Source organism: Barbus barbus (assembly GCF_936440315.1).
Source record: "Barbus barbus genome assembly, chromosome: 42".
NCBI lineage: Eukaryota > Metazoa > Chordata > Actinopteri > Cypriniformes > Cyprinidae > Barbus > Barbus barbus.
The window spans coordinates 14,299,657-14,324,361 of NC_136720.1; the positions used below are offsets into that span (position 1 = coordinate 14,299,657).

Consider the following 24,705-nt stretch of genomic DNA (forward strand, 5'->3'; position numbering starts at 1 on the left):
CTAATCCAGTCTAGACCTGGAAGGACACCTTCCTACAGAATTAGCTCATGCTGGAAGGTATACCTCTGGGAGCAGGACACCCCTTCCCTAAAAATAACTTTAAACGTACACCCTTGATGGCAGCAAATGCACAGCATGAGACTTGCTATCCAGCCCAGGGGTGGACAACACTGCACCCCAAGAGCCACTGTCCTGCAGTATTTCTTTAGCTACAGCTTTAATTGTAATGAAAGTTTTTTGAAGTGTGTTTGATTAAAGGGATAGTTCACCCAAAAATTAAAATTCTGTCATTAATTACTCACCTTCATGTCGTCCCAAAGCCGTAAGACCTTTGTTCATCCTCAGAACACAAATTAAGGTATTTTTGATTAATTCCAAGAGCTTTCCGACCCTCCATAGACAGCAATGCAACTATGTTCAAGGCCCAGAAAGGTAGTAAGGACATTGTTAAAATAGTCCCTGTGACATCAGTGGTTCAATCGGAATTTTATGAAGCCATGAGGATATTTTTTGTGCACAATGAAAACAAAAATAATGACTTAATAATGTCAAGAAATTATTTTCTTTTTTTGTCAGTTTTTTGACGTGCGTTCATGACAGTACGTGTGGTGTGGTACTTCTGTCATGGTACTTCTGTCATGAACGTGTGCGAAAGACTGATGGGGAAGAGAAGAAATTGTTGAATGAAGTCGTTATTTTTATTTTCTCTGGCACAGAAAGTATTCTTGTAGCTTCATAACATTTCAATTGAACCACTGATGTCACAGTGATTGTTTTAATGATGTCCTTACTACCTTTCTGGGCCTTGAATGTGTCAGTTGCGTTGCTTTCTATGCAGGGTCAGAAAGCTCTCAGATTTAATCAAAAAATAATTAATTAATCAAAAATAGCTTAATTTGTGTTCCATGAGATGAATGAAGGTCTTACGGGTTTAGAACAACATGAGGATGAGTAAGTAATGACAGAATTTTCATTTTTGGGTGAACTATCCCTTTAATATTAAAGCTAAGCTCTGCAGGAAAGTGTAACTTGAGAACAAGAGTTTTATACCCCTGATCTAGACATTACATTAACAAAATTCAAATATGAAGGCCACAAGACTGCAAGTCCACATCAAGTTGGACAGGGCCCATGAAGTAAATAGTAGATGGGATGGGTAATGTAGATGGGATTGATGGAGAAATAATAGCATTGAATGTTATGAGAGTATGTGTGTGTATATTTGGGAGTAAAACCCAATGCACAACTGCTACCTTGCTCTGAATGTGACCTCTGGGTGTGTGTGTGTTTGTTCAATCTCTCTCTTCTGAAGGAAAGGCAGTTTATCAGTGGTCTCTGACCTCTTAACTTCCACGCACAGCAGGTCTACCTCCTTATATTCCATGTCCAACATGTAAGACACCTTTAGGACTCTGTGCCCATCTGTGTATGTGTGAATGTTTGTGGAGAAAACTGTGGTATCGTGATCATTTCACACTAGCTTGTCCGTCGTTGTGTTATGTGTAGGACTGTGGACGTGCACAGAGTTTGCCGACTCTGTCTCTGACTGGTGTTTTGATTTTGCCAAAAATGTTTTGCCGTTGTTTTTTTCCATCTTAGTATCGTTTATGTTGGTACTGTCACTGACATGCTCATCCACTCTCATACTCTGTTTGCTACTGTTTGTGCATGTTCTCTGCAGTGGTCGTTTGATGCAGGGCAAGTCACAGTCGAGTTTCTCAGTGTCCTATAAGAACATGAACATGAAAAGCCCTTCGCTACAGTCTCTGGATGACCTCTCCATAGACAGTTACTCACTTGAGGATTGTGACAGCTACAGCCTGCTGGAGAGAGGTACATGCACTCCTGAACACCATATTCTACTTGTGGGTTTTCTTTTTATACACGCGCTGTGTTAGGTTTATGACCACAAGGGGGCAGTATTGTAACATCTATCTTTTTGTGCTATTTATGTTCCATTGATTGGAGCAATGTTGAAAATATCTTGATAACCAGAAATTCAATCAGATTTACCATTTAATACAGGCTAAACATCAGGCCCAAATGTGTTGGGCTATGGATATGCTGTTACACACTTGTTTTTACCAAATAAAATGCAAATATTTTTTTGTTACAGATGACGTATCAATCTCTGGTTTTAAGGAGGGTGTAAATGAGCAGATTTCCACAGAAGGGACTAATGTGACTCTCGCTCAGGAGGCAGATGAGGCCCAGTCACCTGACGCCATCAGCGCTGCCTCACAGAGCATAGATGAACCCACGAAAGACCTTGTAATAAACAATTTTTCTTTCTTTCATTCTCCTCTTTATATCATGCTCAACTTGGTTGCTGAACGTCAACTTTTTCTCTTCTCCTGAAAGAAAAAATTTGATGATGCATCTGTTAGTATCTATGTATAAAATATCTGTATTACATGCATTTGCAGGTGTCGGTGCTGATTTTGAAGATTCACTCGGTCTGCTGTTCTCTGGATCTGAAGGGTGATGATACAGCAGTTGCTCTGGAGGTAGGACAGATCCGACCCAACCAGCTCGGCAACGTCAGTTTGCGGCAGTATCTTAGCAACCGGAGCCTGGGTAAGACTGAGAGACACCTGTGTTTGTGTGCAAGTGTTGCTGTTGCACCTGATAAATACTTGCTGTTTGCATTTCTTCAGGTTTAGTGTCTACAGCATCAGTTTCTCAAAGTGGTGAAGGTACTTTAAGTGTGTATCTTCATATGTTTGCATAGTGTATGTGTGTGTGTGTTTGTGCGCATGTTTGTGAGTGTAGATGCTGTCTGTGAGTTTGCATGAGTCTGAGATATGTGTGTGTTGTGTGATCACTCTTTCAGCATTTTTGTGTTTAGCGAGAACACTACTGTTCAAAAGTTTGGGTTCTGTATGCATTTTTTTATTTTTTATTTTTTTTTTAATAAGTCTCTCTATGCTCACCTAAGCTGCAATCGAAAATATACAGTAAAATAGTAATATTGTGAAATATTATTACAATTTAAACTGACTGCTTTCTATTCTTTATTTCTTTTTTATATATATTTTACAATTATTTCTGTGATGGCAAAGCTAAATTTTCAGCAGCCATTACTCCAGTCTTCAGTGTCACGTGTTCTTTCAGAAATCTTTCTAATATGCTGATTTGGTGCTAGAGGTATATTTGTTTTATTATTATCAGTGTTGAAAACAGCTGTGCTGCTTAATATTTTTGTGAAAACCGTGATATATTTTTTTTTCAGGATTTTTTGAGCGATTCAATAGAACAGCCTTTATTTGTACATTTATTGTTTTTAACATTGTAAGTGTTTTTACTGTCACTTTTGATCAATTTTGTGCACCCTTTCTGAATCTAATTATTAATTGCTTTTAAAAAATACAAAAATAAAATCAATTAAAAGTGCTTACCTCAAACTTTTGAACGGTAGCATTCTGATATATTTTTTATAAATGACTAGTCGGTGGTTCAGTCTTAAGGAAGCCTTAATGTAGAATGCAAATTGTGTTTGTCAATTGAGAAAGATGCTAATAGCCTAATAGTATCTATCATAGAATCTATCATAGCCCTCACAAAAATCAGTCATACTGATTATTTATAATAATGTGAACATTATTAGTGTGAACTAATTTGATTCAGTCCAACAATAATTCTTCTACTTATTATTGAGAGTGCTGTACACAGCCAGTGCATTAATGGCTTATAGTAACAGTGCCTAATTGAGATGTTTTATCTTCTAATATTAAGTTTAAGCTTTTTTAATATCAAAATGTAAAATTTAGCTTCAGTGCTTTTAGTAGCAATGGTATAAAGGGATGTTTTAGAGAAGCAGCTTATTGGAAAGAGTTAGTTTGACTGTCTGTTTGACAGTCTAACACTATGCAAAAGCACAAGATGCTTTCAATGCACTACAGTCCTCTCTGAGAATTTATACTTCTGATATGAACCCCTTTAAAGCACCTTGGCTGAAAACATTTAGTTAGTCGGTGGACGAGTATGTAAATAAGAGTTGTTGTTTTTTTTGAAGCATTATGGTAGGGTTGTGTGTGCTATTATGTGAATTGTAATGGAGCATTTTTCTCGTTCACTGGTCCCTGCTCTTCGCTTTCCTCCTCTCTCTCTCTCTCTCTCTCTCTCTCTCTCTCTCTCTCTCTCTCTCTCTCTCTCTCTCTCTCTCTCTCTCTCTCTCTCTCTCTCTCTCTCTCTCTCTCTCTCTCTCTCTCTCTCTCTCTCTCTATAGCTGCTTTGGTATTGTGTTGTCGTTTCTCTACTGTCACAGACCACTGGGTGCTGCAGTAGCAGAGCTGCTGGTTCAGGAGACTTTGTACACACACAAACACACACAAACAGACTCTCATCTATCTGGGCTGTTTCAGAGCACTGCCTCTTTCCTCTCCAAGGATTAATCTCTAGGCTTTTCTCTGCTCAGTTTCTCTTGACTGATTCTGCTTGCCTCTGTTTTTTAGTCTGTTCCTCTGTATCGGCTCCCATGTTCTCTATTTTCAGTTATTCTCACTTATTCACTTTTTCCTCCTGCAGTATTTTTGCTAGGGAGAGAAAGTGCTGCGTTTGCTTGTTTTATTCACAACTGTTCAAGGATTAATCAAGAAGTTCGGTCAGTAATGACAGGAATACCAGTGATCGAATCGCTTCTTCTCCTTGCAATGGGATCTGAGCCTTTCTAACTCCTTCGTTCATCTTCGGAACACAAATTAAGATATTTTTTGATGAAATCTGAGGGCTTTCTGACCCTGTATAGACAGCAACACAACTGAAAGGAGTAAAGACGTTGATAAAATAGTCCATGTGACATCAGTGGTTCAACCGCAGTTATGAAGCTACGAGAATACTTATTGTGCCTGTTGTGATACTCTCGTGAACGTACATCAAAGAATGACAAATTGTTGAATAAAGCCTTTATTTTTGTTTTCTTTGCGCAAAAAATATTTTCGTAGCTTCATAACTGAAACACTGATGTCACATGGAATATTTTAATGATGTCCTTACAACGTTTCTGGGCCTTGAATGTGTCAGTTGCATTGCTGTCTATGCAGGGTCAGAAAGCTCTCAGATTTAATCAAAAATATCTTAATTTGTGTTCCGAAGATAAACGAAGTTCTTGCGGGTTTGGAACGACATGACTTTTCTAGGGCTGTCGCGATTCGTCGATTTTAGTCGACTAGTCGATTTTCGTCAACTTCATTTTGCTCGTGTTGACTAACCGGCAAAATACCGGAAGTGGCGCATTTCACGGACGAGAATCCATAAAACACATTTGTAGACTATTTCCCAAGGCTGCATGATATATTAAACGCATTTAAAAATCATAATTAAGCATAATTGTGAATTCACAAACGCTATGATTTAATTAAATAATTATATGTGATACAGTTCACACAGTATATGCTCTTTAATTATTTCCATGCATGCAGGTTAAGCACGTGCGTCTCACAGCGGCTCCGTTCACAGTAGCTCCACAGAAACTGTTATCGTTTACACGTGGAGCGACTCATACTCATCTCTGCATGTTGTTGTGAGTTTGTGTTTATTATAATGTTCATCTGGGAACGCAACGCGCGCCATTTCATCAGATTTGTAAGGTAAATCATTTATAAATCTACACAAACACAGGAGAATACATCGCGATTTCAAAATAAAAGCTCAAACCCTCACTCTGAGTTTACACGGTTTGATGTCCACATATTCTTATAATTACAGCGGCTGTAGCATTTCTGTCCTAAAGAAATGACCGAATATTAAAGATTAAGTGTTTGAATTAAATGGTGCTGGTCAATATTAAACAGTAATATGTAAAAATAACCATCAGGCCGTCGGCGCTCCTGCAGGTCTTTGTTGTAACGCGTAATCTACATTAGCTCTATTGTTTATAATATATTATGTATTTTAACAGTTATGTTCAATAAAACCATATGATTTCTTTTGATACTTTATTTGAACTAATTATTATTGCATCATTGCTATTATATATGTACCTTAAGTCATTTTAAAAGCTATTTTTTACTTAAATCCATTTTTATTACCACAAACAATATTATAATTATAGGGCCCTATGAAATCCGTTTTATTTCCAAATTCAGTTTTTAAAATTGTATTAATCAAAAAGCCTAATTAATTGAGTTTTACAGTTTTATCTTTACCAAATTCTGTTTTCCATTACTTTCTGGATTCCATTTAAATTTTAATAATAAAAAGCATCTCCAATTAATTGATAATATATTAAAAATAAAATTCAGAAATTTAAATTTTTTACCTTAATAAATTCTGGTAAATAATATTTCTGGTAAATACTCCTTTAAAAAGTGTTTTTTGATTATAATTTTATTATTATTAGACTAGAACACGTGGATATGTTGTCATTCTTACACTGTAATACTGAGCTTTGATTTCAGTGATTTGGACTATGAGATGCACACTTGCTTCTTGCACTCTGTTGCACTTCACTTTTGCTTAAAAAAAAGGATTTCATAGAATATTTTTTTTATAAAATATTTGTAAGTAAAATTGTTGATTTATTTTCAGGAAATTAATCGTTTAGATTAATCGATTAATCAAAAAAATTGTCTATAGATTAATCAAAATAAAAATAGTCGTTAGTGGCAGCCCTAGACTTTTCATTTTTGGGTGAACTATCCCTTTAACTCTCCTTTCAAGAAATTGAAACTGAACTTTATGCTCATGGACAAAAGTCTAGAGCCACCCCTGTCTTTTTCTACAATATTTCAATTATAATGTACATGCACTACATAAGAAGTTGTTTGTCTTGTATTACAGAGAATCAATTACAATTTATTGATTACTATTAAGTCATATAATTTCTATTCAATTATAATTCAATTATAAAATAGCAAATACCAATATTATTCAAATGGACATTATAAATATTCATAGGTTGGAATTCGTAATTATTTAAAAAAATAACTTTTATTCCAAAATAGTCAAAGTCAAGTTCTTTATGCAGAGAATTTGTAGTAAACTCTTAGGATTTACAAAAGTACTAAGTTATTTTGGACATACTGTATACCGTGATAATGCCTTATTTTTGGACATGTACCATAGTGTTACTTGAAGTGCTTTGGAATGCTGCAAATACCACTGAATATAAATATGATTGTCATCAGTACTATTAGTACCATCTGCTACAATCATCTTACCACTGTAATGCCACAGTACTTTTGTAAGGAGCCGTCTTGGTTGCCTATTCTGTCTCCCCATTTCTTTACTCTGTTATATCTCTTATTTAACAGTTTTGCTGAATGAGCATCTGCTTTAGGTGTTTTTCTCTATTCTGGGCAGAGGAGGTGAGGATGTTAATGCAGTCTCGGTTTCAGAGCTGATGCTTCTCGAAAGCAAGAGCATCTAGGGCAGCCAGTGAAGTATAGTAGATACCATGGACTCCTCTGCCACGAGACCCTCTGGGACCGCTGAACTACACAGCTCCGATATCATTTGATGTCTCCTTTCTGCCCTCTGCTGTAGGAACTTTCAATGAATTTCAATGAGATTTCTATTCATTACCGCAGGCATTGTTGTGCTGACATTTTGGATTCAATGCATAATTTAAATGCAGGGTTTCAATGTTTTGGATTTGTCTATTTTTAGACCGGTGGCTGTCTCCCGTGTCCTGCTTTGCCGTCTGGTTCCACAGCCTGTGCAGCGGGCCCTCGATTTCCACTCATTAATGATCCATTGGTTTCCTGCATGACTCATTCATGTGTCCTCGTATTTGCATGGAGAAACGTGGAGTAACATGGAGTAGATGATGTTTTCATCTTGTGGATCTTCATTATTATCGTGTGTATTTTGTATAATGGCATCTATGCTGAAATATAAAGGTGCGTTCACACTGACAGTGATATACGGTTGGAATGATTCATTATCAATTAGAGCAACAGGAACTATAGTTGAAAAAGTTTAATGGCATGTAAATAATCAGTGCTACAATAGGCTATCCAGCAGCAGGAACACTTACTATCGGCATAAAATTTCTTGCTGCCTTCAAGTGCATCTGATAAGCTTGTATCTTTGAGTTTGGCATTCATTATTATGACACTGTCTGAAATACTCGATTCTGATTGGTCAATCGCAGTATTCTGAAGTCTGTTATTCCTTGATTAAGACTGTAGTCATTAGAAACGCTGTATAACAGACCACTCCTATCTGAAGCCAGTGCTTCTTTCATGTCTATTGTATCACACCATGGACTCATCCTCTCATTTTAGCCAAACGCAGCTGGCGCCATATTTCATCTCAGCTATAGTTATTGATTGTATTGAAAATAAAATTGGAGGACTTTAGTAGTAACACTACTTTATTATTATTATTTCAGTGGTGTTCTTGCCAGGATGATTGTTTTAACATTGCAATTGATTATTAGATAATAAACCGGTATGGATAAGTATTTTTTTTTTTAACAGTTTTATCTCAAATCCATATTTCATGTCCGCTTCATTTTTTATGTGGTGAGAAGCCATGTAACAAGTGGTATGACTGTATGTTCTCATTTAAATTGATTTAGTTTGAACTAGTTCATTCGTCTTTCCTTAAAGCCACTTGCTAGGAACCATTTTTCTTTATTGAAGCTTGGCTTTTAGTGAACTAATAAAATATTTAAACTCAGTAAAATCAATATTTTGTGTCTAGTTATTGACTTACAGTTTATGGCAAGTAGCCTTGTAACTAGTAGACGAATATACATGCCCCTTATGACATTAGCAGCTTGTATTTCACCTACAATTCTGAGTTTAATACTTGTAAATATGACTTTGCCTGGTCAAGTACTCAGAAATCATAATTACAATATATCTCATTTGAAGAACACATCTGTCAGTGTGAACAAAGCATTTCATGGATCCAAACTAAGAACATTTAAACCAACAGAAAAGTTATGGCACTACTACTATTACTTAATTTCTGATATTTATCAATCTCTCTCTCCCAGGCTCTGGGTCAGGGTCGGACCCCAGCGCAGTGTTATTAGATCCAGAGGTGCAGGTGAGGCTTATAAGCGGCCCGGGAGCTGCGGTTCACTCTCCTCTGGCCGAACAGAACGGCTTCCTCCAGTGCCGCCTACAGGCCTTCAGTGCCGACTTCCTCATGACATCACTGCGAAACCTCGCTCTCTTCCTGGGGGATGACGCCGCCTCCCAGGTTCTCCCCATGGAGATCACCATCAAAGATACACACGTCAATCTGAAGGTACATTTAGTCACAAGACATTAAGGCTATCACAATATCAGATTTTATCAGAATTATCATAGACTATCACATTGATTATTTTGGGGTTTTTCTTTTTTGGCCAATGAATTATATTTAAGACGAGTTTTTTGGATGTGGGTCTCGCTTTCATCTGTCATGTCCTTGACAAGATTTTGTGTGACAGCAGTAGCTTCTGGTGCTGGGTTATTTCTGATACCACTGTATATGTAGTATTTACATGAAATGGATATTTAATTTTGTAAAAATCTTGGTTATCACCAGTAGCAATGTTTTGGTACATACTAAGCGTGAGTGAGCTGCAATCCCAGAATGCACTGATTTCAATGAAACACCATAGTAGATAGGAAGACAGATTATGTTTTTAACCAGAACCAGAATGTATGTACTAATATATGTGTTTAAATCAGGATGATGTTCCCCGTGACAATGCGTCAGAGCCCGAGGCCACGCCCATCGCCGTGCATATTCATAATCTTCTTATTCATCGCCAAGATGACGGCTCATTCAGCATCGGAGGAGGTTATTCATGTCCCTTACTTCCTGTTTTTCTCTTCCTGCTACCTCCTCCTCTCCTAAACTATAATTGTTCCTTTATAGCATAATTTCCTCTCCCTCTGGCACATGCATGCACTCTCTCTTTTACTTTGAAATTTGAACCTCAGGAATGCACGTACTAAACCCATCCCTCCCCCCTCTCTCCCCTCGGACAGCTGAGCGTGCTGCGGACTCAAAGCTTCAGAAGGCGGGGCCTGTGAATGACAGCAGGCTCAGTTCTGTCCCTGAAGTTCCTGTAGGTGTGGCCAGTGAGCCGAAAGCCACTCAGACTGCACCTCTGTCACCCACAAGCCCCACCCCCTCAAATAGAGAACAGGTACTCAATTGCGATATGTAAATGATTTTTGCATGATGTAATGCATCATAGGGTACGTCCACATAATGCTGTAAAATTGCAGCTTTATGTGAACGTTTCAGTTTGCGATCTAAATACCCATGTACAGGTCCTTCTCAAAAAATTAGCATATTGTTATAAAGTTAATTATTTTCTGTAATGTACTGATAAACATTAGACTTTCATATATTTTAGATTCATTACAACACAACTGAAGTAGTTCAAGCCTTTTATTGTTTTAATATTGATGATTTTGGCATACAGCTCATGAAAATCTCAAAAAATTAGCATATTTCATCCGACCAATAAAAGAATGGCCATTATGTTCAGTTATGCACTCAATACTTGGTCGGGACTCCTTTTGCAGAAATGACTGCTTCAATGCGGCGTGGCATGGAGGCAATCAGCCTGTGGCACTGCTGAGGTGTTATGGAGGCCCAGGATGCTTCGATAGCGGCCTTAAGCTCATCCAGAGTGTTGGGTCTTGCGTCTCTCAACTTTCTCTTCACAATATCCCACAGATTCTCTATGGGGTTCAGGTCAGGAGAGTTGGCAGGCCAATTGAGCACAGTAATACCATGGTCAGTAAACCATTTACCAGTGGTTTTGGCACTGTGAGCAGGTGCCAGGTCGTGCTGAAAAATGAAATCTTCATCTATAAAGCTTTTCAGCAGATGGAAGCATGAAGTGCTCCAAAATCTCCTGATAGCTAGCTGCATTGACCCTGCCCTTGATAAAACACAGTGGACCAACACCAGCAGCTGACATGGCACCCCAGACCATCACTGACTGTGGGTACTTGACACTGGACTTCAGGCATTTTGGCATTTCCCTCTCCCCAGTCTTCCTCCAGACTCTGGCACCTTGATTTCCGAATGACATGCAAAATTTGCTTTCATCCGAAAAAAGTACTTTGGACCACTGAGCAACAGTCCAGTGCTGCTTCTCTGTAGCCCAGGTCAGGCGCTGTTTCTGGTTCAAAAGTTTCTTTCTGTGTCTTACCCTCTTGCTTGAGGGTGTCAATGATGGCTTTCTGGACAGCAGTCAGGTCGGCAGTCTTACCCATGATTGCGGTTTTGAGTAATGAACCAGGCTGGGAGTTTTTAAAAGCCTCAGGAATCTTTTGCAGGTGTTTAGAGTTAATTAGTTGATTCAGATGATTAGGTTAATAGCTCGTTTAGAGAACCTTTTCATGATATGCTAATTTTTTGAGAGAGGAATTTTGGGTTTTCATGAGCTGTATGCCAAAATCATCAATATTAAAACAATAAAAGGCTTGAACTACTTCAGTTGTGTTGTAATGAATCTAAAATATATGAAAGTCTAATGTTTATCAGTACATTACAGAAAATAATGAACTTTATCACAATATGCTAATTTTTTGAGAAGGACCTGTATGTTTGTTAGCCTTTAACGGTGATACAAGATTGCTATTTGTGACTTGGTTTATTTAAATTTTATAGGGGTCATATGATGCGATTTCAAGTTTTCCTTTCTCTTTGGAATGTTATAAGCTGTTCATGCATGTTCGGGAGCATTCAGAAAGAGTTTAAATGCTGAATTTTGAATCGATATCTTCTCGTAAACTCAGAGATGTGGATTCAGACGGCAATTAAATTACCACACGACCTTGGTGTTTGTCAAAAAACATTACGTAATTTGGCCTGGGATTTTTACGGGGGTGGTGAGAGAAAAAAACCGTCTTGGATTCGGACAGCAATTAAATCACCAACTATCCCCTGTAAATGGTGAAAATCACTTACGTCCCCCTGAGAAACAATTACCGTCCGAAACAGGCTTAAGGGGCTTTCCTTGCCATTAAAGGTAGGGTATGTAATTTTTCAAAAACGTTTTAGAAAACTGAGTCGGGGCCGAGTACTAAAACAAACATGTAGCCAATCAGCAGTAAGGGGCGTGTCTACTCGTGATGTGGAGGAGAGAGCATTCCGTGAACAGCAGAGCGACAGAAAGATAGAGATGGTAGATAAAAAGCAAAAAGAGGAAAACGACGGAGCTCCACGCGGTCACCGGGCGCTCAGTGCTAATGTATCCCGAAGAAAGGAGCATAACCTCGGCTAGTTCTTCTGACATTTGCCGCTGGCTCTAATGTCTGTGTAGTGGATAAACATAATATATAATTTGTTTTTGGTAAATCTAACAGGTAATCTTTGGTCTTTATTCTATATGTTTAAATGAAAACGAAAAGAGGCAATGTTTGATATATTTCGTCTGTAAATACAGTGAGGAAGACGTTATCAAGTACGCTGCTCTTTGCAGAATTACCAGACTTGTGTTGTTCCGTCCGCGTGAGTTCACACTCCCGAGTCTAATTCGTGAAGTCTGAACTGACGAGGATGCAAGTCCGAAATTTGCGTACTTGGTATTAAGAAACGCACGCAGACCTAACGTTACGTCACCAGACTATTTGCCTAATCTTCTCTGTACTTTAGACCGCGATAGAAACAAAAAGTTCCTGGGACATATTGTTCCAGGTAATTTCAGTGGAAAAGCGGCTTATGTTTCACAGAACTAATCGTTACCTGGGTTGTGTAGGCTACATATATGTGGGGCGGATCTATCAAAATAGGGGCGAGACCCTTTTGGGGTATAGGGGCGTGTTTGTTTTGGTGATTTTCAAATATCAACATTAGCTTTACTAATGCCTTTAAACCTTGCAATACCCTTTATATATTTTTGTCGACATGTATAAAAATATATCTTTGTAGCACATACAGAGAATGGTTACACAAGTCTCACAGTAGTACATTTACATTTTTTTTTTTTTTTTCTGAGGGCCAAAGAAAATGTATAGAAAATGGTCATAACTAAACCATTATAGTTATAAGTACATTATACAGTTATAAAACATATGACCCCTTTAACCTCAATTATACAATGACAGTTGTCTTTCAAGCAAAGCATCTAGGCTGATAAACAAGCTAATGATCTTTTCCGTCCACACAGCTGCTCGTGGAGGAGAATGAATGCTTGAAACTGGAGCTCTCCAAAGCCAAGATGGCGCTAGCGGAAGCCCAGATGGAGAAAGACTCTCTCCAGCATCAAATGAAGACCCTCAAACTCACCAGCGGGGGCAGCAACAGCTAGTGGCAATGCATGTGTGTGTGCATACAGGACTGACACCTGCCACAGGGGGGCAGCAGAGTGCTTGGAGGGGACCGGCAGCATAAAAAAAATCCCAACTCTGCTGCTGAGAAGAGGATGTATGTGTGCCGTGACGGTGATCTCACCTCGGGATCCAGACTTTGCAATTAGTGGCATCTGCTCTTAAAGAACAGTGTTCTTTACTATAGTATACACACAAAGCTTTAGCATCAGAAAAAAATCAAGTGAAAAGACTCTTCAGATAGCCTGTGGAATTTCACAGATGTTTTGTTGATCTCTTCCTGTTTTTATTTACTTCCTTTTGTTTTCTTTCACTTCATTTATTTGTGTGTCAGCGAGGACCCCTTTAAATTATCATGGGAAAGTGTAAAGGGGTGATAAACTTACATTCTCGTTCACTATCTTTCTCTCTCTAATCATTCGTATGCAGTGTAGGAGCACATTCCACCCTCGACCTTTAACCGCAGGACAGTCTTACATAGTGTCAGGGTGTGTGATGCTGAATGTCATGTCTTTGGAGGAATGTCTTAAAATATTAATTTGCACTGTTTCGAACTCTTTTGTTTAACAATAACTAAAAAAATATATTTAGTGATTAATAAATTTGTGATTATGTATAGTAATTGAGATGCACAAGAATGTTTTGTTAATAAGTGCGACTGAATTGGTGTAGTCAAAATTTACCTTCATTATGTTAGCGTCTTGAAATGGGAATATGTTTATGTTCACGAACACACTAGGATTTGCATTGCATGACTTGATTTCTCTTACTATGTGGACAGATTTTGTGTTTTGCAGTGCGACACTTTGATATTAGTTCAGTATTTGCAACTAAACACATTGTCATTCCATGCTTGTCTTTTTATTTGAATGTTTGCACTGCAACAGTGAAAATAGGAGAAAATAGGAGAATTATTGATTTGCAGGGGTTGTTTCTGTTAATTCATTTTGAACATGGAATGTTTAACTGATGCTTTGTCACATTGTTGATCTGATTACCAGCATTTCTGCACAAAAAAAAAAAACAGATGGATGGATGTTGGGTGAAAACCACTCAACTGATGAATGAAATCTAAGGATTTGTGTTAGTTAATTTTTAGTTTTTGCTTTTCTTATTTATGCTTTAAAAGAGAAGGGCCTGTTTTATGATGAAATATTATGTAAAAAAAATATTTAAATGTTTTCTTGATTTTGCTTAACTCTCTTTCCTCCCTTTGTTTTCTTCCGGCTTGGTTTTTCTCTACAGCGGGCTCTAAAAGTGCCTGTGCCTGCACACCTTCTCCAGAGGTTCTGCTTGATTTTTCCCTCACATTTTGTTCTCTAAATGAATGTTTTATGCTCTTCACAACACAAGCTTCCATCTGGAGAACATTTTTCAGATGTTAGGACTTGAACATGGAAAGCTGGATGACAAACACCTGATTGTAGGAAACAAGAACTTTTCTTATGTAGTACCAGGCCACACCCCTATGCCACATTAGCCCCGCCTCAATATGTAATAGACACGCCCATTAAAGATGGAGGCCCACCTCTTTAGCACAAATGATGAACAATGATGCTCAATCAAGCAAACTTGTGAAATTGATATTCTTTGTGTCCATCAGAAGCTGCTGAAGTACTGAGACATCTGAAATAAAATGAGGAAATAAAATCTAAAAGGTTTTATAAGTATAAGCTCTGCTCTTTTTTTTTGTTAAATAAACTTTAGTTATTAAATGATGATCCATATGTGTCAGATCCTGTTTGGCTGAAAAATATGCTCTTAATCAATGCTTACCCAGCCATGAAATTGGCATGCATTTTATTTTTTAAATATCATAACCTGATCTTCCTATGAAACAACAGGCTTTTCGCTTTTTCATTGTCGGTTTCACTCTGATGTATGTCATAATACTGAAGAAACTGAGTTTCTTGGTTCTGTTAAACATAAATGAAGATATTTTATAAAACCAAACAGTTGATGGTTCCCATTGACGCCCACAGTATGGAAATAAAAATGGAAGTCAGTGGGGACCAGCAACCGTTTGGTAGTTTCTGTTCATCCCAAAATTTAAATTTGCTCAAATTTATTTACTCAAACTTGGGTCATCCAAGATTTAGGGATTTTTTTTCTTCATGGGAACAGATTTGGAGAAATGTAGCATTGCATCACTTGCTCACCAATGGATCATCTGCCGTGAATGGGTGCCGTCACAATGCGAGTCCAATCAGATAAAAACATCACAATAATCCACATGACTCCAGTCCATCAATTAACATCTTGTGACATGAAAACCTGCATGTTTGTAAGATACAAATCCATCAATAAGGCATTTTAACTTTAAATCGTTGCTTCTGGCCTAAATACCACTCCATAATAACACTTGGTCCAGTGTATCATGCTTTTACTTCCACAATGTTTTGATATATTTTCTACATCAACTTTTGACTTTTGGGGAGGATGAATCACTTTTGCTAGGTGCTACTTAAAAGGTCACTTTTCGCCTGGGTTTCCATCCAAAAAAAGGTCTCAGTCTATGTAGTCTCAGTTTGGTTTGGCTTCACCTCTGTACAACCTCAATCTCATGTGGGACTCTCATGAATTGTAAAGTCAAGCCCACAAGTGTATGAGTGTGCTCCCAACTCTATGCATTGCCTATTAAGGCAGATGAATACTGCTCTGTTTGCTGCTCTATGGAGGAATTTATTCCTGGAGTTAGAAACTAAATAGACACTGAACACCCGCTTGTTTTTGCGTGAGTAAAGCAGAGAGCTTGCACACAACTGCCTCATCCGGTTGTTTCTGTCTCTTGGCAAAGCTGAAATCTAGTGACTCTGTCCAACACCCAGTGGGCTTGCAGCTGCCTCTCTCTCTCTCTCTTACACACACACCAGATCATCTCTTTCATTTCTTGTGTTGCTCCTCTGCTCCTCCAGTCTTTAGCACTGCTTTTTTCTTCAAGACTTCACAGCTGAACGGCACAGGAAGTAATGCTGTGGAGATGTTAGTGAAGTTGTAAACAAAACCTGAGAAAATCTGCAATCTGTGTTCATTCAGTATTTCTAAATTATAGCACAGAAAAATATGAACTCTTAGAAAAAAGTACAGGGGTGGTTCCATTTAAATTATGGAATGAGATTGTGATTTCATGAGTTTTGATGATACTGAATGACTACCAAATTAAGGGACCAGTTTTTATATTTATTAAGGCTTTTCACTGTGTTTAATGAAACTGAAATCTGGTTAATGTAAACATGACATGAAATAAGAATATGAGCAGAATAATCTAGGAATATTATTGTGCATGTAAATGCAGTCAGTGACTGTTTACACATCATGCTCCACAGATTTTAGAATATTCATTTATGCTTGTTATGAGCTTATTCTGTATTTATTATGCTGCATTTAATTCTGTGCAGTAATTAATCCTCATTCCTGTCCTTGACAATAGACAAAAGCACAATGAACTGACATGACACATATTGTAATGTTTGTACAATTTGGTAAAACACAGGATGCTGCCGTCCTTGTTCAGATTAATGGGTAAAATGATAAAACTGAATATTCTAAATATATTGTATGACCCAAATTTTAGTTCTCAGAACATTCTGGGAATATTATTGTATGGTTGTAAAAATAAAACCTAAAATAAACTAGGATATTATTATTTAGTTACCCCCCCCCCCCCCCCCCCCCCCCCCCACCAAGAATATTCTAGGCTCCCACCTAGAAGAATGTTTCTAGAAATGTTATACCCAATTTAAAATAACCAAGCAGGAATCAAATACTAATGTTAGCGGAATGTTCTGTGTCTGTCTCTTGTACTCTGGAAAACGGGAATATTGGCTTTATCTTGGCCATTAAAAATGTCGAAGCTCACCTTCTTTCCATGTTTATATTCTGATTCTTCATCAATATGAATATTAATTATTAATATTAAAAATATATATTCTTGAAAACAAATAAACACTGAATGAATTACCATGAATTTTGTACCATGATATTTTTACATTAATTTTTACATGGCAATCATTGAGTACCATATTACCATCTCTCCACCACAGTAGGGTAGGGTGTAAACGTGTCTTAAAATATGATACGATATCTTCTCGTGCGCCAATAAAATCAAAACAAGGTTACAGTAACAGTGTTCGGTCTCCGTGACTCCACGCCCAGCCGGAGCAGCTCTCTCCTCTCGTAATGGAAGACTGCCAAATAGGAACAGAAAAACACTGATGCTGGGCCGCCCTGCTGTCAGTAGCCTACAACGGCACACAGAGAGAGAGAGAGAGCGAGAGAGAGCGAGCGAGAGCGCGCGCGGAGAACAGCGTGTGTTCGGTGACCGAGAGCGCACTGGAGAGCGGCTGGTGAGTGTGATTTAACCGGCGTCTCCAGGCAACCGTCCGGTCTGGAGAACCACCATCCTCCCGTTCAGCACAGCTGCACCGGGACCGTGTAACAGTAAATATCCGGTGCATCATTCCATCATTGAGCTCCGGTATGGACTAGCGACTTTATTCATTCAGCAGCGCGCGGCGGAGCGTCTGTTTGTCAGTAACATGCCGCAGAAATCCTAAAAGCAAACCTCGCCGTTCAGTCCGGATTGTTTTTGTTCTCGTGGATTAAACTTGTGGCCGGGATGGGGAAGGAGCAGGAGCTGCTGGAGGCGGCGCGGACCGGGAATGTGGGGCTGGTGGAAAAGCTGTTGAGTGGGAAGAAAGGATTGCTGGGCTCGGGCTCAGGCTCCATACCTCTGCCTGGGTTACTCAGGTATGAAAACAGACCGTAGCGGACACGTTTATGAATGTGTGTCCGAAATAAAAGGGCTTTCCGGGAGTCCAACGGTTCCGTGCTGTTTATATCAAAACAGACAGAGGGATTGCAGTTGCTTGAGCAATGCAATAGCCTACATTACACACACACACGTCACACACACACACACACACACTCTCTCTAGGCATCCCCGACCCACTGCGCCCCTCAAACACGGTGCATGCGTGTCGGGATATATAGGGGAGACCGCTGTGACACATTTTGTTTCAACATCTGTAACTCAGTGTTTTTTGCGTTACACGTCTCAAACTTTGATGTGAAATTTGCACATCTGTCTGAAACAAGTTCCAGCGGTTTAGAAATCCACAATTCATCCCTAAAGTGTGCGCATTAATGTCAATTACAAGCAGTGGTGTTGTCTGTCATCCTAACAGGCTTTCATTGTGAGAAAATCTCACGTGTGTCCTCTGGAGTTGCAGAGGAGAGCTCAGTGTCTCAACTGTCTTGCCAAGACACCAAAGTCTGCAATCAGAAGTCTGAGATTATTGTATTAAATAGATAGTTGACTCAAAAATGAACATTCTGTCATTGTTTACCCAACCTCATGTCGTTCCAAACCTGTATGGCTGACTTTCTTCTGTGAAACAGAAGATAGTTTGAGACTTGTCCTAGTGTTCTTGTCTAAGTGAACCAAAGCTTTTTGGTTACCAGCATTTTAAAAAACATCTTCTTTTGTGTCCAAGAATGTCATACAGGTTTGGTTTGCAAAGATATCAGGGTGAGTAATGTTGAATTGTCATTTTTCAGGTGACCTGTCCTTTAACTCAAGCATTTCTCATCAAATACTTCCAAGACCAAATGATCTGGGCTGTACAGTACTGTCCGCATTCATTTCATAGCTCTGTATGAGACGGGGAATCGGATGGGAACGCAATGAGGGGGGCCCACCATGGCCTGCTAATTTGGCCTGGTGGAGGGTGATGGAGCCCACCCATAAAATTGTGTCCCAGGCCCCATGTAATGTCAGCCCCGCTCTTACTGTATGCCAACGATTGCCTCATTTTTTATGTCTCCTAAGCCATTTTATCAGAAACATAAAATGTTTCTGTGGAACACAAAAGAAAATATTTAGTAAAATAGTTGTGTTTTTTGTCCATGCAATGAAAGTCAAATTATATGGGCAAAAAAAGTTTTATTTTTTCTTTTCTTTTACTTTACTTTATTTTTATTTTACTCATAAAGCAGTAAAAATCTTTTTTTTTTTCTTTTTTTTTTATAAGTCAGAGGGATGAAATTAGTGAGTTTAAGACAGTGAAATATTTAATTTTATTTTTGTTTATGAATGAAAATTTTTGCAAACAAAAGCATAAAGTTCATGTGATGTAAAATAACAATAAATAAATAAAAAAAATAATATCTTTGGGAACAAACAAGTAGTTTATTTCTATAGTGCTAAAAATAAAAACTTAAAGAACCAGATTTTATTTTATTGATTGATTGATTGATTGATTGGTTGATTAAATATATTGGGCAATTTCCAGCTATGACAGCTAAGGAAACCTGTGAGCAGTAAAATTTCCTTTGGAATGAATTCTAATTAATTAGATAATGAAGGGTTAATGAGGCCTCATAAAAGAAAAAATCCTTCCTTCAGAATAAACTTTAACACTCTGTCCTGTTCGTAATACAGAGTGATTTCTCGTGTACCTAGTGTGTGTTGCTCTGTTCATCTGTGTGATTGATCTGTGATGTTTGATCAGCTGCGCACGCATGTGTTTGCAGTTCTCAGGTATATGATTTCAGGAACACGTTCATCTCCACATCAGTATGTAAAGTGACAACTGTGTGGAGCAGAGAGAAGGAAACGTATGCTTCGGGAATGACCAGGCAGAGATGGGGGGAAGGGCACCTGGGAACGACATGCCTGCTCGCGTCTGTGAGTGCGAGAGAGGCTGATCGAGCAGAGAAGTGTGCCGCCCGGCTCAGACATCAGCCACCTCGCTGGTTAAAACAGCGAGTACAATCAATGCTGCGTGTCTGCTGCCTGGACATAAATCCCTCTGCCTGGTAATAGGGCATTTTTCCAGCAGCAACGGCTGACAGAATCTCACCGCTCCTCTAATTTAAGGCACAGAAGGCATTGTTCTGTTGTTTTGTGGTCGATCCTTGAGGTTTGTTTGGTTGGAAGGTGGGAAGTGTGTTGTGTTTGTGTTTTTCTCTTATTGGGTCAGGACTGTTGGCTGGAGGAATGGGACCGTGCAGTACTGTGGGGGGGTCTGGCTCTGTCCATCTGTCCACAGTGCTGTAAGTTGTGCCTTTTTCTCTCTGTGAGCTCTGCAGCGTCACAGTTAGTGACAAAGCATTGCCCAGGGAGGATTCACATGGCCTTATCTGAAAATGAGGGCAGGTCTATGACAGGTCAAAGGTCACTCGAAGAATGTAGAATGTTCAGAATCTATCTATCTATCTATCTATCTATCTATCTATCTATCTATCTATCTATCTATCTATCTATCTATCTATCTATCTATCTATCTATCTATCATCAAATAAACACAAAAACAAACATAATATAAAATAAAGAATTTCAGTATCTTGCGAATTTAGTAATTTAATAATTAGAGGCATATCGTTAATGGCCATTTGAATACCTGCGTATCTCCAGTTATTATCAATGTTAGTTCAATTTTGTGTCAAAATGTCTTCTAAATCACTGCTGTAATGACTTCTATTTCTGCAGCTGGGTTTCCATCCAAAAGTTCGCAAAAAAGAAAAAAACAAACAAATGCGAATTAGGTGCATTTCCATCAAGTTGTTAGAGTGAATGGTAACCTAGTAACCAACAGTAAATAAAAAAAACGGTTAGTAACGTGGGTTTAATGTTCCTTACGTCAGAATTTATTCGGCAGATGCATTTCCATCTCCCATTATGCACATTAACTATTTTTCACACGAACCACCTCAAGTGAGTGTAAAAACCTTTTTGTGAATTAAGGGATTCTTTTTTAAATCAGACATTTCCATCACTTGTTTCTGATGTGATACTTCAAAATATGCATAAAAACAGGGTCATTGGAAACATAGTTATTGTTGAGTGCATTGCATTGTGGGATACAGTATTCTGTACAGTGTGCTCTGTTGTAAGTTTAAACAGTCATTTTTAAGGATGAACAGTATATCAGTCCCTATTGGTTATCGGCTGATATTAGAGATTTTTAGGTATCGATAAACTAATGATGATTGGATATTTGATTGTATCAAATATTGATATTTTTTATACTGGACATTATAATGTTGTGATGCCTCAAATCACTTGTAGCATTTACAGTGACTGATTTCATTTTTTTGTTATTATTTAGTTTATATTTTATTCAGAAACAATGTAGAAAATTATCTTAATATTTTAATGAATTATTTAAAATATTAAATTACTCAAATTTAATAAGACAATCATTTAATTATTGGCCAAAATTGTAATATTGATGCATCTTTATTTATTCTCCATTTTAATTCAGTTTTGTTTGAAAAAATGTCTTTGGTTTTGGCAGATGCCAAAAATCACTGATGTATCTCTTTGGTTTAATAGCATATTGTTGAGCGCTTTGCATATTGGGATACAGTATTCCATGCAGAGTGCTCTGTTGTATTCTCCACGTTTTGGCAAAAGTAGTAGTAGGTTGTTTTAATATTCTATCCTACTGTCAAAATCCCTGTAAGGCAAGAGAGTTTGGAAAAGCCCCAGGCTGCTATTTTCTGTGTAGGCTTACAAATAAAGTATGTTCCAATGACATAGGTTTGTGGTTTTGACCTCTGACACACATACACTGTTGCATGTGAGACGGGACCCACTGCTGTACGATCAATGTTTTGTGCCGTCATAGTGCTAATGGATTAGCCCATCAATAATGACACACTGTGAATGCTGCATTAGGCAGCACAGCACTTAGAAACACATGATTTCAAATGATACTACATTCATATGCTCAGTGCTTAATATGATAATGATAAACTAGATTGCACAGTGATTATTTGTTTCTCTATTAAAGAGCCTGAGTCATGATTTGCACTTGTGAGACAGTAGCTGGATGTATTTTTAGGTCTGAATGTTATTTTTTCCCATTCTTTTGCAATCTTACTAAAAGCATAGATACATAAAGCATCACTTACTGGCATTGATTCATCATTATGGGTATTGTGACGATGATGTTGGTTATGGGAAACAAGATGGGATGATCTCTCTCTTTGGCTGCTAGTCACTTTGCTGATTGCCTTGTTCTTTAATTTGATTGGTCATTCAGCATGTCAAGATACACTGCTGGTATGAAGGCTGTTAGCTTAACTTATGTTGCCATTTAAGATACCTTATTTGACTCTAAGGCAGCACTGCATGTACTCTACACATATAGGGCAATCCCAGAATGCACTTTCACAATCTCAGTGAAAATATAAATACAAGATGGCAGATAAGGTGTGAAAAATGTTGACTATGACTTCTTATATTTTGTTCATTGTTCATAATTGTGATTATAGAGTATTGCGCTGTTAGCTTAGCAATGTGCTAACACGTTAATGCTAATTAACTATGGCTTTATAGTAAAAGTGTAGTACATTTACATTTATGCATTTAGCAGACGCTTTTATCCAAAGCGACTTACAGTATATTACATGTATATTCAGGCTATACATTTTTTATCTGTAGGCCTATGTGTGTTCCCATGGTAGTAACCATGTTTTTTTGCCGTATTGATTACCATTTGTATAACCACAGTTTTACTACAAATACCATGGTTAAACTATAGATAGTGTATCAAAACCATGGTTAATTTGTGGTTACCATGGTTTAACTGTAGTAACAATAGTTTTTTTGGTTTTATTTGTAGTAAACCATGGTTAATTTTCGTTAGGGGAGGGCCCTCCATTTTTGCTCCCTATGTAGACAGCGAGTCAGCTAACTAACTTTGGAACACAGCTAAAGATTCTGTCAGTCATACTAGCTATATAAATATTAATATATAAAGATTATTTTTTTCTATACAAACTGGCTAACAGCTAAAGCACAAAACACTAATTAAAACACTAAAATATTAGAAAAATTGACCAGTTATTTGTTGTACGACAAGTCAGCCATCGTGACTTATCCCTACTTGCTGCTAATAATACGAAAAGAGCAGTTAGCATCTGTTTTCCGTCTTGGCCGGTCTAGTGGCAGTCACAGATTCGTCATGTCCCTGTGGTTTATCAAAATAAACATTCAGCGCCATTATCCCCCGTCTTATCAGGCACAGAAACAGACCGCTGAGCGACATAGACTGCAGTGCCATTGAGCGCACCACACAGAGCCATGCACACTTCACTGTCAGAGCCGCTTACTAAAAACATGGACCGCTACCAAACCTCCTGGTCTGGAGCGCAGCCGTCAGCTAATGTGGAGGAGTGTTCTGAGATAAAGAGGGAGGAGGGTGTTTATATATCACCATCCATTAAGAGATGAGTGGACAGGGGAGGAAGGGCTGGTGTATTGGGGTCAAAGTTCAGATTTGTGGGGAATGGAGTGTGTTCTGTTTGTGTGTGTGCGTGTCAAAGAGTGGGTTTGTCTGAGACACATTCTGTCTGCTTCTAAGTGGTCACTTGCGTGTGAGTCTGCATAAATCACACTGTGACGGCGAGTAACAAAATGACCCTTTCCAAGAAAGTTTCACTTTGCACAGTGACTCAGCATGGGAACCAGACAATTGCAAACTAGACTTTAAATGATCTACATGGCCTACTTTGTGGCTTATTTTGGACAAGTATGGCCTGCTTAGACAAATAAAATGCTTTGTGACCATCATGTAAAGCAACCAGCCATGGTTTATGCTCAGTTTATTTGAAGTTTAGATAAAATCTGAACTTCAATTTACCTCAGTAATTGACTAGTATGTGGTACAGTAGCTCACTCAAATAATGATTTGTACAAACAGCACAGATGACCACTATATGTTGAAATGAGTGTTTGTTTATTAAAGAAAAAATAGATTATTATTAAATACACTATATTACACTAAATATTGTACCATGCAACAAAAGTTTGTTTCGCAGTGGACCAAAGTTGGTATTGTTACCTAAAAATAAAATTAAACTTCTTTAGCTGAATTAAAGCTAATGAAAAAAATATATATATAAATAGTAGATGAAAAAGCACAGAACAAACTTACTAAAACTCACTAAAATTAAAATTATAAAAAAAAAAAAAAATTGTAGTATAAAAAAATGAATAGTATATAAATAATAACACTGCATGGACTGATAAATATTTCAACTTTGAATCCAGGAAGTTATTTGTCCAAGCAATCCCATTTGAGTGCAGCTCTTCATTTGCAAGTCTTCATTTGTAAGTTGCTTTGGATAAAAACGTCTGCTATTGTGAATGAATAAATGTAAAGGGCATGTAAATTTCAGAAAGGTCTTGCAATTTTTGTATGCAGTACGCATCAGGTAATAGGGGAAAGAAGTGTGGGTGTGCTGTCTGAAGTAGAGTAATTCAACATTGGTACTTTTCATTGAAAGTAACGTTTATTTATTGTATTAACATGATAGAAACGTTCTTCAGTGTTTGAAGCAGATTAGAAAGATGCTGTAGGTTTTTCCTTCACTGTCAAGCTCAATTTACTTCAATACTAATATGATAAGAGAAAGCTCATGTGCACTGCATGAAGGATGTTCATTCAGATGTGTT

General features: G+C 37.9%; 2 protein-coding genes across 5 annotated transcripts in view; both read left to right on the plus strand.

Annotated features, from left to right (window-relative positions):
• LOC306861766 (bridge-like lipid transfer protein family member 3B) overlaps positions 1-14,957 on the plus strand; it is a 37,321-nt gene extending 22,364 nt beyond the window's left edge. The window contains exons 15-21 of the mRNA XM_079404232.1: positions 1,682-1,833; positions 2,117-2,271; positions 2,427-2,577; positions 8,948-9,204; positions 9,633-9,744; positions 9,936-10,096; positions 13,079-14,957. Coding sequence (XP_079260358.1) covers positions 1,682-1,833; positions 2,117-2,271; positions 2,427-2,577; positions 8,948-9,204; positions 9,633-9,744; positions 9,936-10,096; positions 13,079-13,219 — 1,129 coding nt within the window. The 3' untranslated portion in view covers positions 13,220-14,957. The remainder of the gene's footprint in view (positions 1-1,681; positions 1,834-2,116; positions 2,272-2,426; positions 2,578-8,947; positions 9,205-9,632; positions 9,745-9,935; positions 10,097-13,078) is intronic.
• A 2,550-nt stretch (positions 14,958-17,507) lies between these two features.
• The window catches only part of LOC306861409 (ankyrin repeat and sterile alpha motif domain-containing protein 1B-like), a gene marked incomplete at its 5' end in the record, with an annotated part of 177,726 nt that continues 170,528 nt past the window's right edge, over positions 17,508-24,705 (plus strand). For 2 of the 4 annotated variants that reach the window (XM_079403637.1, XM_079403638.1), the window contains one exon: positions 17,857-17,987. In XM_079403637.1, the coding sequence (XP_079259763.1) occupies positions 17,857-17,987 (131 nt within the window). Of the gene's footprint in view, positions 17,988-24,705 lie in introns of all 4 variants that reach the window. The other 2 variants (XM_079403636.1, XM_079403639.1) reach the window with 2 other exon arrangements.